Below are 10346 nucleotides of genomic sequence, written 5' to 3'. Positions count from 1 at the left end.
AATACATTGCAAAAGTGTGAACTCCTACGACAAAAAACATTTTTAAAAAATATTTATACCACGAGAATATTGATCCAAATCCCATATTTGGAACGAATCTGGTACACTTTCGATAGCAATTTGTTTCAGAAAATGATTTAGGTCATAGGCGATGCATTTTAAAAGCAGAATTAAACAGCGCAAAGAGCCGGGCTCTTTAGGGAAACGCGTGAAACAAACAAATCGAAAGCAAGGGTCCCAGCCAAGAGGTTGGGGAGCAGCGCTGTTTGGCAGCAGGAAAGGAAGTGTTTCTTGAAAATGCTCTTTTAAAAATGATTTTCAAACTTATTTTGCTATAGCTTAAACACAAAGGAAAACTTGAAGCAAAGAAATAGGTGACATTACAGCTATGGAACAGAACCTATGGTCTGTTGCAGGGAGGGCTGCCACTTGGACCAAAACCTTAGGGGAAAAAAAGAGAGGCAAATGATGAGGCTAATTTAGCTCTGAGATCTGCTTAGCAGAAAAGGCACCCAGAGTAGCATCTGTCAGAGGGAGACATCTTTTGCTTTCTCGTAAGACACTCGATTTGGTTTCCAACCTGAGTACCCAACGTTCACCTTCAAGTGCAAGAATGCGGGGGGCATAAGAGAATAGTAGACTGCCTATAAGGGAATACAATTGTACAAAAAAGAGAACTTGCATAGGTTACAATAGCACCCCTTATGTGAGATATCTACATTAACGAATAGATGAAGCAGTATTTTGCCCAATAAAGTCAGTCATTTGTTACATGTCTGAATTAGTAATCTCTTAATATCACAAGAAGATTTAGAAAATGTCACCCGGAAGCTTCAGATGATATTTTTGCTGTGTTATAAAATAGCAATGTTAAACTTCTGTAGAAAGCATTTGAAGTCAGATGGTCTATATGATGGCCCTCTTCAGTTGAAACATTTTTTCCTACTCAAGAACCTCGTGTGTGTAACACAGTTGAGATGTACTTTATTAATACTTTAAGACTCTTCATTACTTCCCTTTAGTCCAAATCTGTTTTCAGAATGAACTCACTTGGATTCAAAAAATGGAAATGAAAGTATAAACCTAAAATTACCTATTATAAAAATAGTTTCTCAAATTTATAAGATTAAGGAGTTCACATTTTCAAGGTGAAAATTTTTGATATATCTGATAATCTACTAAATAGGAAAGTCACAATAAATTAATTAACATATGAAATGTTGCTCAGGCTTTACAAAAACACTTGTATTTCTATTTAGAATTGTTTGAAATGTTTGTGTGTCTGAAGTTAAGCTAGCTAGGGGAAAATATTCGGTGCATTTTAATTTGAAAAGATTGTTCAAATAAACAAAAAGTCACCAAAGATGTCATTTGAAGACCCAGCAAAGGAAGAAATGTATTTTAGAGGAAGACTGTAATACGACTCTTTGTTTTGTTCTTTATCTTGAAAATCCTGAATTTTTCATTCTTGCAAAGAATTTTCAGTAGCATATAAAGCTAAATGTTTTTATTTATTTCTCTAATGTGAAAAAAATACAAATAGTATGTACTGTAATTTATCTCCCCTGAGAGAATAGGAGGAAGAGTATCACATACAGATTATTTTCTGTATGCTCCCCAAGTTCTTCCTGGATAGAAACTTCTGGTCTGTTTATTTATTATCACTAATGTATAGCAAAGTTTTAACCAATCAAATCATAAAAATATCTTTACTATTTTTGACCTTAAATGGCATCCAATTTGAAAGATTTTGTAGAGTACATTTTTAAAGCACCAAGTATCTTTACAGTTTCTTAGTCTGCTTTCAGTAAGTAAATGAGTATCATGTCAGACTTCCTTTCGGCTCCTTTTGCCTTTTAGTTCAGAAGTATGGGAGGTATGAGAAGTTAATATTTTTTAAACATTTCTGCCACACGTGATTATTTCAATGCCATTCTCTAGTGTTGTGTCTGAAAAACCAGTGGCTGAAACCGCTGCCCGCAGAGCCAGACATTCAGCCGGATCCACCCCTGGGCACAGTCGTCCCGGGGAAAAGATCCAGCTTCCAAACTTTATTAAAAACAGCCCAACAATTTCTGCCCTGTTGAGGAACTGTGGCCGGAGAAGCTGAGTAAATTGCCTCAGAGAGGAGGTGGCTGAAGTCTGTGTGTCTTTCACAAGGGAGCCAAGGGAAGCTGAAAGAAGCAGTCAGGCAACGTGCTGCCCAAGGGCAGCTCGCTCTCTAAGATCCTCAGGTAGAATCCACTTTCCAGGGTTTAGGTGTTGAGAAGGAGTGATTCTGCCTTAGAATTTTTCACCTTAATTTGAAGTGAAAAAGTAAGCACACGCACACACCAAAGACCTACAGAGACACTTGGGAATTGTTATTTCAGAGCTATTGAGTCCTTTTGTTTTCTATTTGGAAAATACTCCAAGATATCCTTCTCAAAGTTGCCTTCTGGAAGGTATAATTAAAATAAAAAGACTAAGATGGAAAAATCCACTAAGAACAAGGAGTGTGTAGGTTGGTGAATAAAACAGATGCCTTCAGCATCTTTTTAATGACGTTGATGTTATTTTTTGGCCTGTGATATTTTTATGGTAAAAATTAAAGCCATTCAAACAGAAACCTAGATATGAACAGAAGTGGGATATTTTCTGCTGTGTTTCCAAAATAAAATGAAAAGTGTGTCTTTATATGCCTATGTGTTCTTCAATTCAAAATTTTATTCCAGAAAGTAATGCAATTTGTTACTTTTTTTTTTTTTGTGGGCACAGGAGGAAAATATGATACATTTGGGGATTTTTCAGTAGAGCTGTGTTTAGTTTTAATTTTCCTGTATTTTAAAATAAACACTTTGACCAAAGCATGTTTGATCTTTGCAAGAAGGAAGTATACATTGTGAAGGAATGTGCAGCAGTTGAGTATGAAAATGGGGTTGTGACTCACAGCTGCAGGCAGAAAAAAAAAGGCGTTGTGGTGTCAGCCAGAGGTGTTCAGTCTAATAATTCAAGCTGTAAACTGTATCCCTTAAAATTACTTACATAATAAATCATTGTGGGAAGAAAAAAAAAGTTTGGACTGAAAAGTGTAAGTGAAACAGAATCCTCAGGAGACTTCAATGCTGGGACCTAATGGCAATGATGTGAAATATGGGCTTATTTCGTCCGAAACTTTAAAGATCAGAATTAACATTGGAAATTATTCGATTTGATTTTTATTTTTTCTGGCTTGCGTTCAGGAGGGCGTTCTGGCTTGCGTTAGGATGGGCGTGTGTGGCCTGAAAGCACATTTCTACATAGTCTGTCACAGAAATGGGCTGGCATTGTTTTTCTCTCCTGATCACACAACCAAAAGTGCTTCATAGGATTTGCGATTGATTTATACAGGTTCAAGGGAAAAAAACTCAATTCAAGAGTGGCTTTAAGAAAATGGTTATGGCTAAGTTATAAAATGCATATCAAGAAGGGAGGCAGAAATCTTTCTGACATTTCCCTTAGGTTCTAGTCTCATATTTCAGTGTTGCTTACAGGTACCAGAGAAACCACTAAAATTATGTAAACTGGTGAATTAGCTCGCCTAACAATTCACTGCTTGGTTGAAATACTTAGAAACTGCGGTTGGCAAAGCCAGTGCCAAATCCTGGAGACTTGAGAAATGTGAACGTTTGGGGATGGAATACGTTTGGTGCCAGGAGAAAAGAGGCAATTGTCAAGAGGAAGTTTAAAGGCCAAGGACACGAAGTATTTGAAACAATAAGGGTGAGGAAGTCAAGAAGCAGACTCGCCAAACCCACATTGAAACAATTTATTTTATAGGATCCCCTCTATTTCCAGAATTAGTGAGCTGAGCCACGCTGGGAACGCGGGGATGTAGACCCCGGCACTCGCGCTAGCACTGCGAGGGAGAGAAAGGAAGGTGACACGGGTCTCTCTCACCGGGGCATTTCACATGAAAATATGAGGAGGAGGGAGGGGAGAGGAGAAACAAAACGAAGCTGGAGAAAGCTGACTCCTGTGAAGTTTGCAATAAGGATTAACTGGAAAAAGGAAGTCCACAGCAATTAAAACCCCTACCCTGGCTCATTAGTATTCATGACTGAATGTCCAGCTCTTCTGTTTATCTTTCTCCCAGGATCAATATCCGCGCAGCGTGGGCCTGGGAGGAACCCGGCGCGCGCCTGACCTCTCGCGCCCTCCACTCAGGTCAGCGCATCTTCAGAACCTCCGGGCCAACGCCGCACTGGCGCTCATTAAAGCCACCGCGTCCAGGCGGGTGGGGAGAGGCCGCGGAACAGGTCCGGGAGGTGGGGGCGGAGGCCGCGCCTCGGAGACCCAGCGGACTCCACAGTCTCACTCCCTCACACAAACCACTGTGGGCCCAGGGGACCAAGACAAAAGAAAAAGAACCAGCCCTGTCTGCAGCAAGGGGCCCTCGCTGGCTCTGCCTGGTTCCAGACCCGAGGTTTTGGATCTTTTTAGCGGGGACAAAATAAAGAGCCCTCCCCCCCCCAAGGAAACCCCATGCCCACTCCCGGTTCTGCCCGGTAAGGAGCCTCCCCAGGCCTCTGCGGGCCTCTCAGGAGAAGCTCAGTGGCGGAAGGTTAACGACAATGATTATCTTTGACATTATTAACATTATTATTATTTTTACCCCCCACCTTCTCTGGCTCCGCAGAGCTCCGTTCTGCTCCCCAGGGCCACTGGTTGGGCCTCTGGGACAGAGGAAGCCTGGTTCCAGGAGGCTGGGAAAGGAGGAGGTTGAGGCCAGGGTTGTAGAGGGGGAGGGGAGAGTCCACTCTTCCTTCATTCAAGATTTACCCAGAGAAGAGGGGGATCCCCCTACCCCAGCACACACCCCAGGGGTGGAGGAGCGCCGGCAGGTCGGGCCATCCGGCTTCTCGCAGCTCCCGGGTTATGGGCCTGGGGGACCCTCAACTGCAGGTAGCCTCCATCCTGCCCAGTCCCACGCTGGTGGCTCTAAGTGCGGCCTCCGTGTGCCGCCCCGGCGTGGCCCCTCCAAAGACGGGTTGAGTCTAGGGCGCACAGCAGATGTGGCCAGCTTGGAGTGATTCTGGAAAGGGGTGGGAGACGCAGAAATGAGCCGAGGGGTGAGGGGAGCATCTTGCGCTGGGTCCTCCCGCTACCCCACCCCCGTCTCTGCGGCCACAGGTCCTTCCCACCCACGCGAGCCCGTGGCTGGGAGGTGCGGAAGCCGAAGGAAGTGAGCATGTGTAAGTGTGAGTCGGTTGGGGTGTGAAGAATGTGTTGCGTGTGTGTGCCCGTGTGCGCGCGCCCAAAGGAAGGGGCGCCGCCACCCCCTGCCTGCCAGCTGAGCCGAACCTCTTTGGGCTTGGATCAGGAGGGTGCAGGATCTAGGACGAGGGCAGGATCTAGAGCTGGGGAAGGCGAAGCAAGGTGTCACCTCTTCAAAAGCTCTGGCCCCTAGGAACAAAAGAGAAACGTGGGAGGGCGACGACGAGGTGGCCCCTGAACCCCGGGCTCCCGGACTGTGCCCCATCAGGGCGGGGCTACAGTGGGAGGACCCTGGTCCCAAGTTCCTAGCGGGAGATCTCGGTGGTAGCAGCTGAGGGGCGGGGCGGGGCCTGGCCCCAGTCGCCCCACAGCCTTGACCATGAACCTAGACCCTTCCGCTGCCCTGGTTATGGTTTACAGAAGTTCTCATTTGTAACACTCAGTTCAAATGGGCACGGCGGCCTTTTGCTTCTCAGGCGCTCAGCGGGACAGACCTGAGGGTTTATGCCCGACCACCGGACCCAGTCTGGAAAGATCTAGATTTTTACATAAAATAAAAATCCGGCAACAATCAGCCGGGGCGGAAGGGGTGGGGGACAAGAGAGGGGAAGTGAAGTGGAGAAGGCATTTCTAAGGCCTTGTTCTGAGCTGCCAGTTAAAAATAGAGACCGTTCATTGCAGTCTGCTGGGGGTAACAGTGGGCCGAGGAGCTCCAAGTTCTGTGGAACCAGAGCGATATCAGACTATAATCAATAAATCGGCAAGTACTTATCGAACCCCTGCTTTGGATCCCTAGGGCCTCTTTCCGGGGCATGTGTATGTTTGAAGTTAAAAGAAAAACTCATCCAAATATTATTGGGTGTTATTCTGAGGCCTTTATTTCTTGGTCCTTGGAAACAGGCCTATCATGCCCTATGGATTAGGGATTATTTCCATGGGTAATGTGAAGGAGGGTAGTCTGAGTCCCTAGTGGATATTTGGTGGGTCCCCACATATGCCTGATACCAGCTACCAGTGAGCTCACGAGGAACCCATCAGGAAACGCCTCCCCATCCTACCCACCCAGGCAGGCTGTCCCTCACCTAGAGGGCTGAGGCCTTCCTAGCCAACCCTGGGGTGCGGGAGTACAGCACAGGGTCTAGGGAAACCTGAGCCTTCGGTCTAGCCTGTGATCTGCTCTTTGTGCGGAAAATAAAACCAATGGAGACTGAAAACATCCGTCTGAAAAAGAGACAAAAAGAGCTAAGGGGTGGGGAGGAAGAAGAGAGGTGCCAGCAGAGGGGAAAGGAGCCGGCTCGGAGTAGGATGGGCGTGTGTGGCCTGGAACGTGTTTCCTTTACTCCGAGCCTTGGCCCTAGCAGCGTCCCCTGGCTCATGCCCCAAGCAGAACCGCTGCAGCCTCTGATCCGGGAGGAACCTCCTCCCGGCTCGGGACTTCGTGGGACATCCCTGAGCCTGAAGAAGCTGATACCGATGCCAGTTATCATGTAGTCATTAATAATGCAGTGAGGGTCACGATGATTAATAATAATAATGATGGGCCTCCCGTGGGGACTCCAGCAGCCTCGGGATAAAGTGACTCTCGCGTTGAGGGGAGTTGTTTGGTGGCGGATGGAGAGCAGCGCGAAGGGAGCAAGCTTGAGCTCACTGAACTTCACGTTGGTGGTGGCTGGCAGGAACCATCCTGCGCTGCCGCACTTGGGCCTCCCTGCAGGCAGCGAACCGCAGCGCAGCTCTGGGTCCCTGACAGGGAGTGAGGACTGCTTCAGTCTTGTGTCTCTGGAGTGAAGGCAAGGGCAGGTTAGCATGCAGGTCTATTTAGACAGTGGGGGAAGGGTGGGGGATGGGAAGATGTCTGCACCCCCTCATCCCACTCCCTGCCCAGGCTCAGGCACCTGATCGCGGTGCAGGTTCTTGGGCCCAGAGCCCCTACCCAGGCTCTAAACTGCACACACAATCTGAGACTTCCACTTCTGCCATCTCCCTTCCGCTCCCCATCCTATTTTCAGCAGTCGAAGGGCGAGAGAACGGCGAAAGGGTAAGACTGGGCTATACCGTCGGGTCAGTGACTTGTTTGGACAAAGCCTTGGGACGCGAGGGCCGGAGAACTGGGAACCATTTTATGGGAAAGCTGCCGCCACCCGCTCCGCACATCCTAGGGTGGACTAGGAGGCCACTCCCAGGTCGCGGTCTTCTTCCTTCACATTTTATTTTCCTGCTGAAAACCAGGACCCTAGGTCCCTGGACCTAAAGGGGCCTCTGGCAGCTCTCCAGCTTTTAGATCTAAGTCATCCAACCAACTCAATGCTGAGATTGTCGAACGCTTCTTGCTGTTTTCCTTTTTCCCCCCAAATAAGAAAAGCCTTGAGGCTTTTTAAGTTGATGCTAAAGTTGCCCGCTTGTTTCATTCTTCTTCTTAGATCTGATGTCTCAAAATCAACAATTTCCAACAAGAAGATTTAAAAGTTGAAAACATTTGGAATAGGCTCTTTTACTCTTGCACAAGTCATGACAAATGTTTACTGTGACTCCTTCGTTCCCCCCACCCACGGGGCTGGGAGGCTTTGGAAAACCCTAAACAATTTTTCTCACAGCTTATAATGTGTTCAATGAACTCTCCTAAAAACTAGTAACATATGCCCATTATTTTAATAATTTCTCTTAATATTATTAGAGGTTATAAATTTGATTTTAATAGGGGGTTGATTGCTTCAGCATTTGGCGCTTGGGGGAGCCTAGCGTCTGTCACCCTCTGGACACACACACACACACACACACACACGCACTCTCACACACTAGACTAACTCTTTGCCCAAAGAACTGGTAGTGTGGTCTCCGGAGGTCAGGGTTGCCCTCCTCTTCCCCAGCGCACTTCGTGGCTCATTCGAGAAGGGGAGCACAGCAGCGGTAGCCATCGCAGCCACCCGTACTCTCGGCGGACCAAGCGCGGTGCTGCGGCGCTGGGCTATTTCTCGGAGGTGGTGCTGCTGCCTCCCAAGTCTACGCCGCAGGGGGGAGGGGGGTAGCTCCGCGACCGCCAGAGCCCTTTCAGAGCTTCAGGGAGACTGTTGGAGATGGAGACTTTTTGATGGAGATGTTTGGATGCCTCAGGGATTTAAATATCCCCCCACCCCCACCCTTTTGTCATTAAAATTATTTTTGCCTTCTTCCTTAGAGTACCTTGTTTGAAAACCGTTCAGCTCCAGAGGGGGAGGGTAATAAGGCCACAGACCCAGAAGACAAGCTGGTGGCTGGAGCTCCAGCTCACTTCCACCTGGCAATTTTAGTTTTTATATCTGTATTCCAATTTATTGTACTGAACTCTTGAAGAGGGTCTCTTTCATTTGGGACCAAAAAAGGTTGTGGCTTTCTTATCTATTCCCCTCCCCAAAGAAAATGAAAATTAGTATATTTACCACCTTCCCTTGAAGGTCGTGCTCATCTGTTCCCAGCTGCTTTGCAGGATTTCTTGAACACACTGTCTTGCTTAAAATTTCAAGGAAAAAATTTTGGTAAAAAATTGGGCCTTTAAACTATAACCATTGGGCCAAGTTCAAAAACAAAGTACTCAACTTAGTTTTAAAAGTGCAATTAAAAATAACTGTACCTCAGCTTTTCAGAGGGAGGAGTGGAAAGGAGGCAGGGAAGAGAGAAAACAAAAGAATAAGGAAATGTTTAGTGCTCTTAAATCCAGCCCAAATAGCTGAAAGAAAGAAAGGCATTCCCTCAGATAATGGAGCCATTAGAAACTCTGAAGGTTCCTGCCGCCATTCCTTACAGGGGCTTTCCAAAAATTTAATTCACTCTCAGCTACTAAACAAAGAACGGAGAAAATAATTTTGAGACTTTCTGCCAAAGGGCCAGTTTGGCCTCCTTTTTTTATGCATACACACACCTTTCTCCCCAGAAAACATGGTGGGGCCTCCCATTCACTCAGCCTCACTGTGGCCCATCTGCAGGTCAACCCCCAGCTGCCTCTTTCCCCCTTTGCTTTATAATAACTTTGCTAGAAAAAAATAATATTGTTCATGCAGTTTCAACACATTTTATTATATTTCTGTATGCATTACTCTCAAAACATCACAAGAAATGATCAAACCACTTAAAACCTTCAAATAAAAAATCTGAAACAGTTTATGCCCACAAGTGTACATATTTATAGTTAAGAAACATTCTTTATAAATATTGTTTCCTCTGTAGCAAGTTAATACCATAATTTAATTACAAATGGATAAATATGGTAACGGGTATTTACAGAAGGAAGGGTGTTATTATGGAAAAAGCTAACGGCACAACGTTTATCCCCCCCCCCCACAATCTTTCATACAGGAACTAACAAATTGAACTTGCAAAAGCACTAAAACATCACATGTAAACCCAGCTAACAGAAAAATACATTCACAAGCGTTGGTGGTGGTGGCGTGTGTGTGCTATGGATCAGTGTGTTGAAGAAACAGAAGGGAGACTTTGGCACGGCTCGTTTTTTTCCAGTCTATAGTTGCATGAAGTTTACAATCAGGTTGCCTCATAAAAAGGAACACAATATTCAATATCACAATACAAAATAAACCATTTTGTTCCACATTACTTAAAAAGAAATCGGGTAAACTAAAAAGAGAAAAGAAAAGCCCATCACCTAGGGAAGGGAAAGAAGGGAAAGAGAAACGCAATCCAGAGTTTTACAAACGGACAACTTCTATACACCAAGAAGCCATTAAAACCACCTCGGAGAAGGAAGGAGGAGTCTGCTATGTACAGTTTGTCGTTAAGACTAGGAACAGGGTGGGAAGAGACGTGGGCATGACGGTTAGCAGGGAGGTTTGGTTCAATATTTTTGTGGGTTTTAATTTTTTGATTTTTTTAATTTATTTTATATTTTCAGTTTCAAAGACTCCCGAGGGGGGATATTTTTGCTTTTCATGCCTAGATTACTAAAAAAAAAAACAAAAACAAAAAACAAAACCAAAAACAAAAAAAACCCCAAAACCCAAAAAACTTTTAAAAATCCTTCTGCTGGTAAAATCATTTTCATCATCGTAAAAATCAGATTCATAATTTTAACATGATCATAAGGTGCCCCCGGCGCTGGATTCGGGGAGGGCTGCTGAGCC

General features: G+C 45.5%; 1 protein-coding gene across 1 annotated transcript in view; it reads right to left on the bottom strand.

The window, feature by feature from the left end:
* Nucleotides 1-527: 527 nt before the first annotated feature.
* ZIC2 (Zic family member 2) overlaps nucleotides 528-10346 on the bottom strand; it is a gene marked incomplete at its 5' end in the record, with an annotated part of 13131 nt that continues 3312 nt past the window's right edge. The window contains one exon of the mRNA XM_012805028.1: nucleotides 528-644. Coding sequence (XP_012660482.1) covers nucleotides 528-644 — 117 coding nt within the window. The remainder of the gene's footprint in view (nucleotides 645-10346) is intronic.

Source organism: Otolemur garnettii, unplaced genomic scaffold, assembly GCF_000181295.1.
Source record: "Otolemur garnettii isolate 467f Iridium unplaced genomic scaffold, OtoGar3 scaffold00034, whole genome shotgun sequence".
Lineage (NCBI taxonomy): Eukaryota > Metazoa > Chordata > Mammalia > Primates > Galagidae > Otolemur > Otolemur garnettii.
The sequence above is the reverse complement of the archived record's forward strand: the minus strand, read 5'-3'. Positions and strand labels throughout refer to the sequence as shown.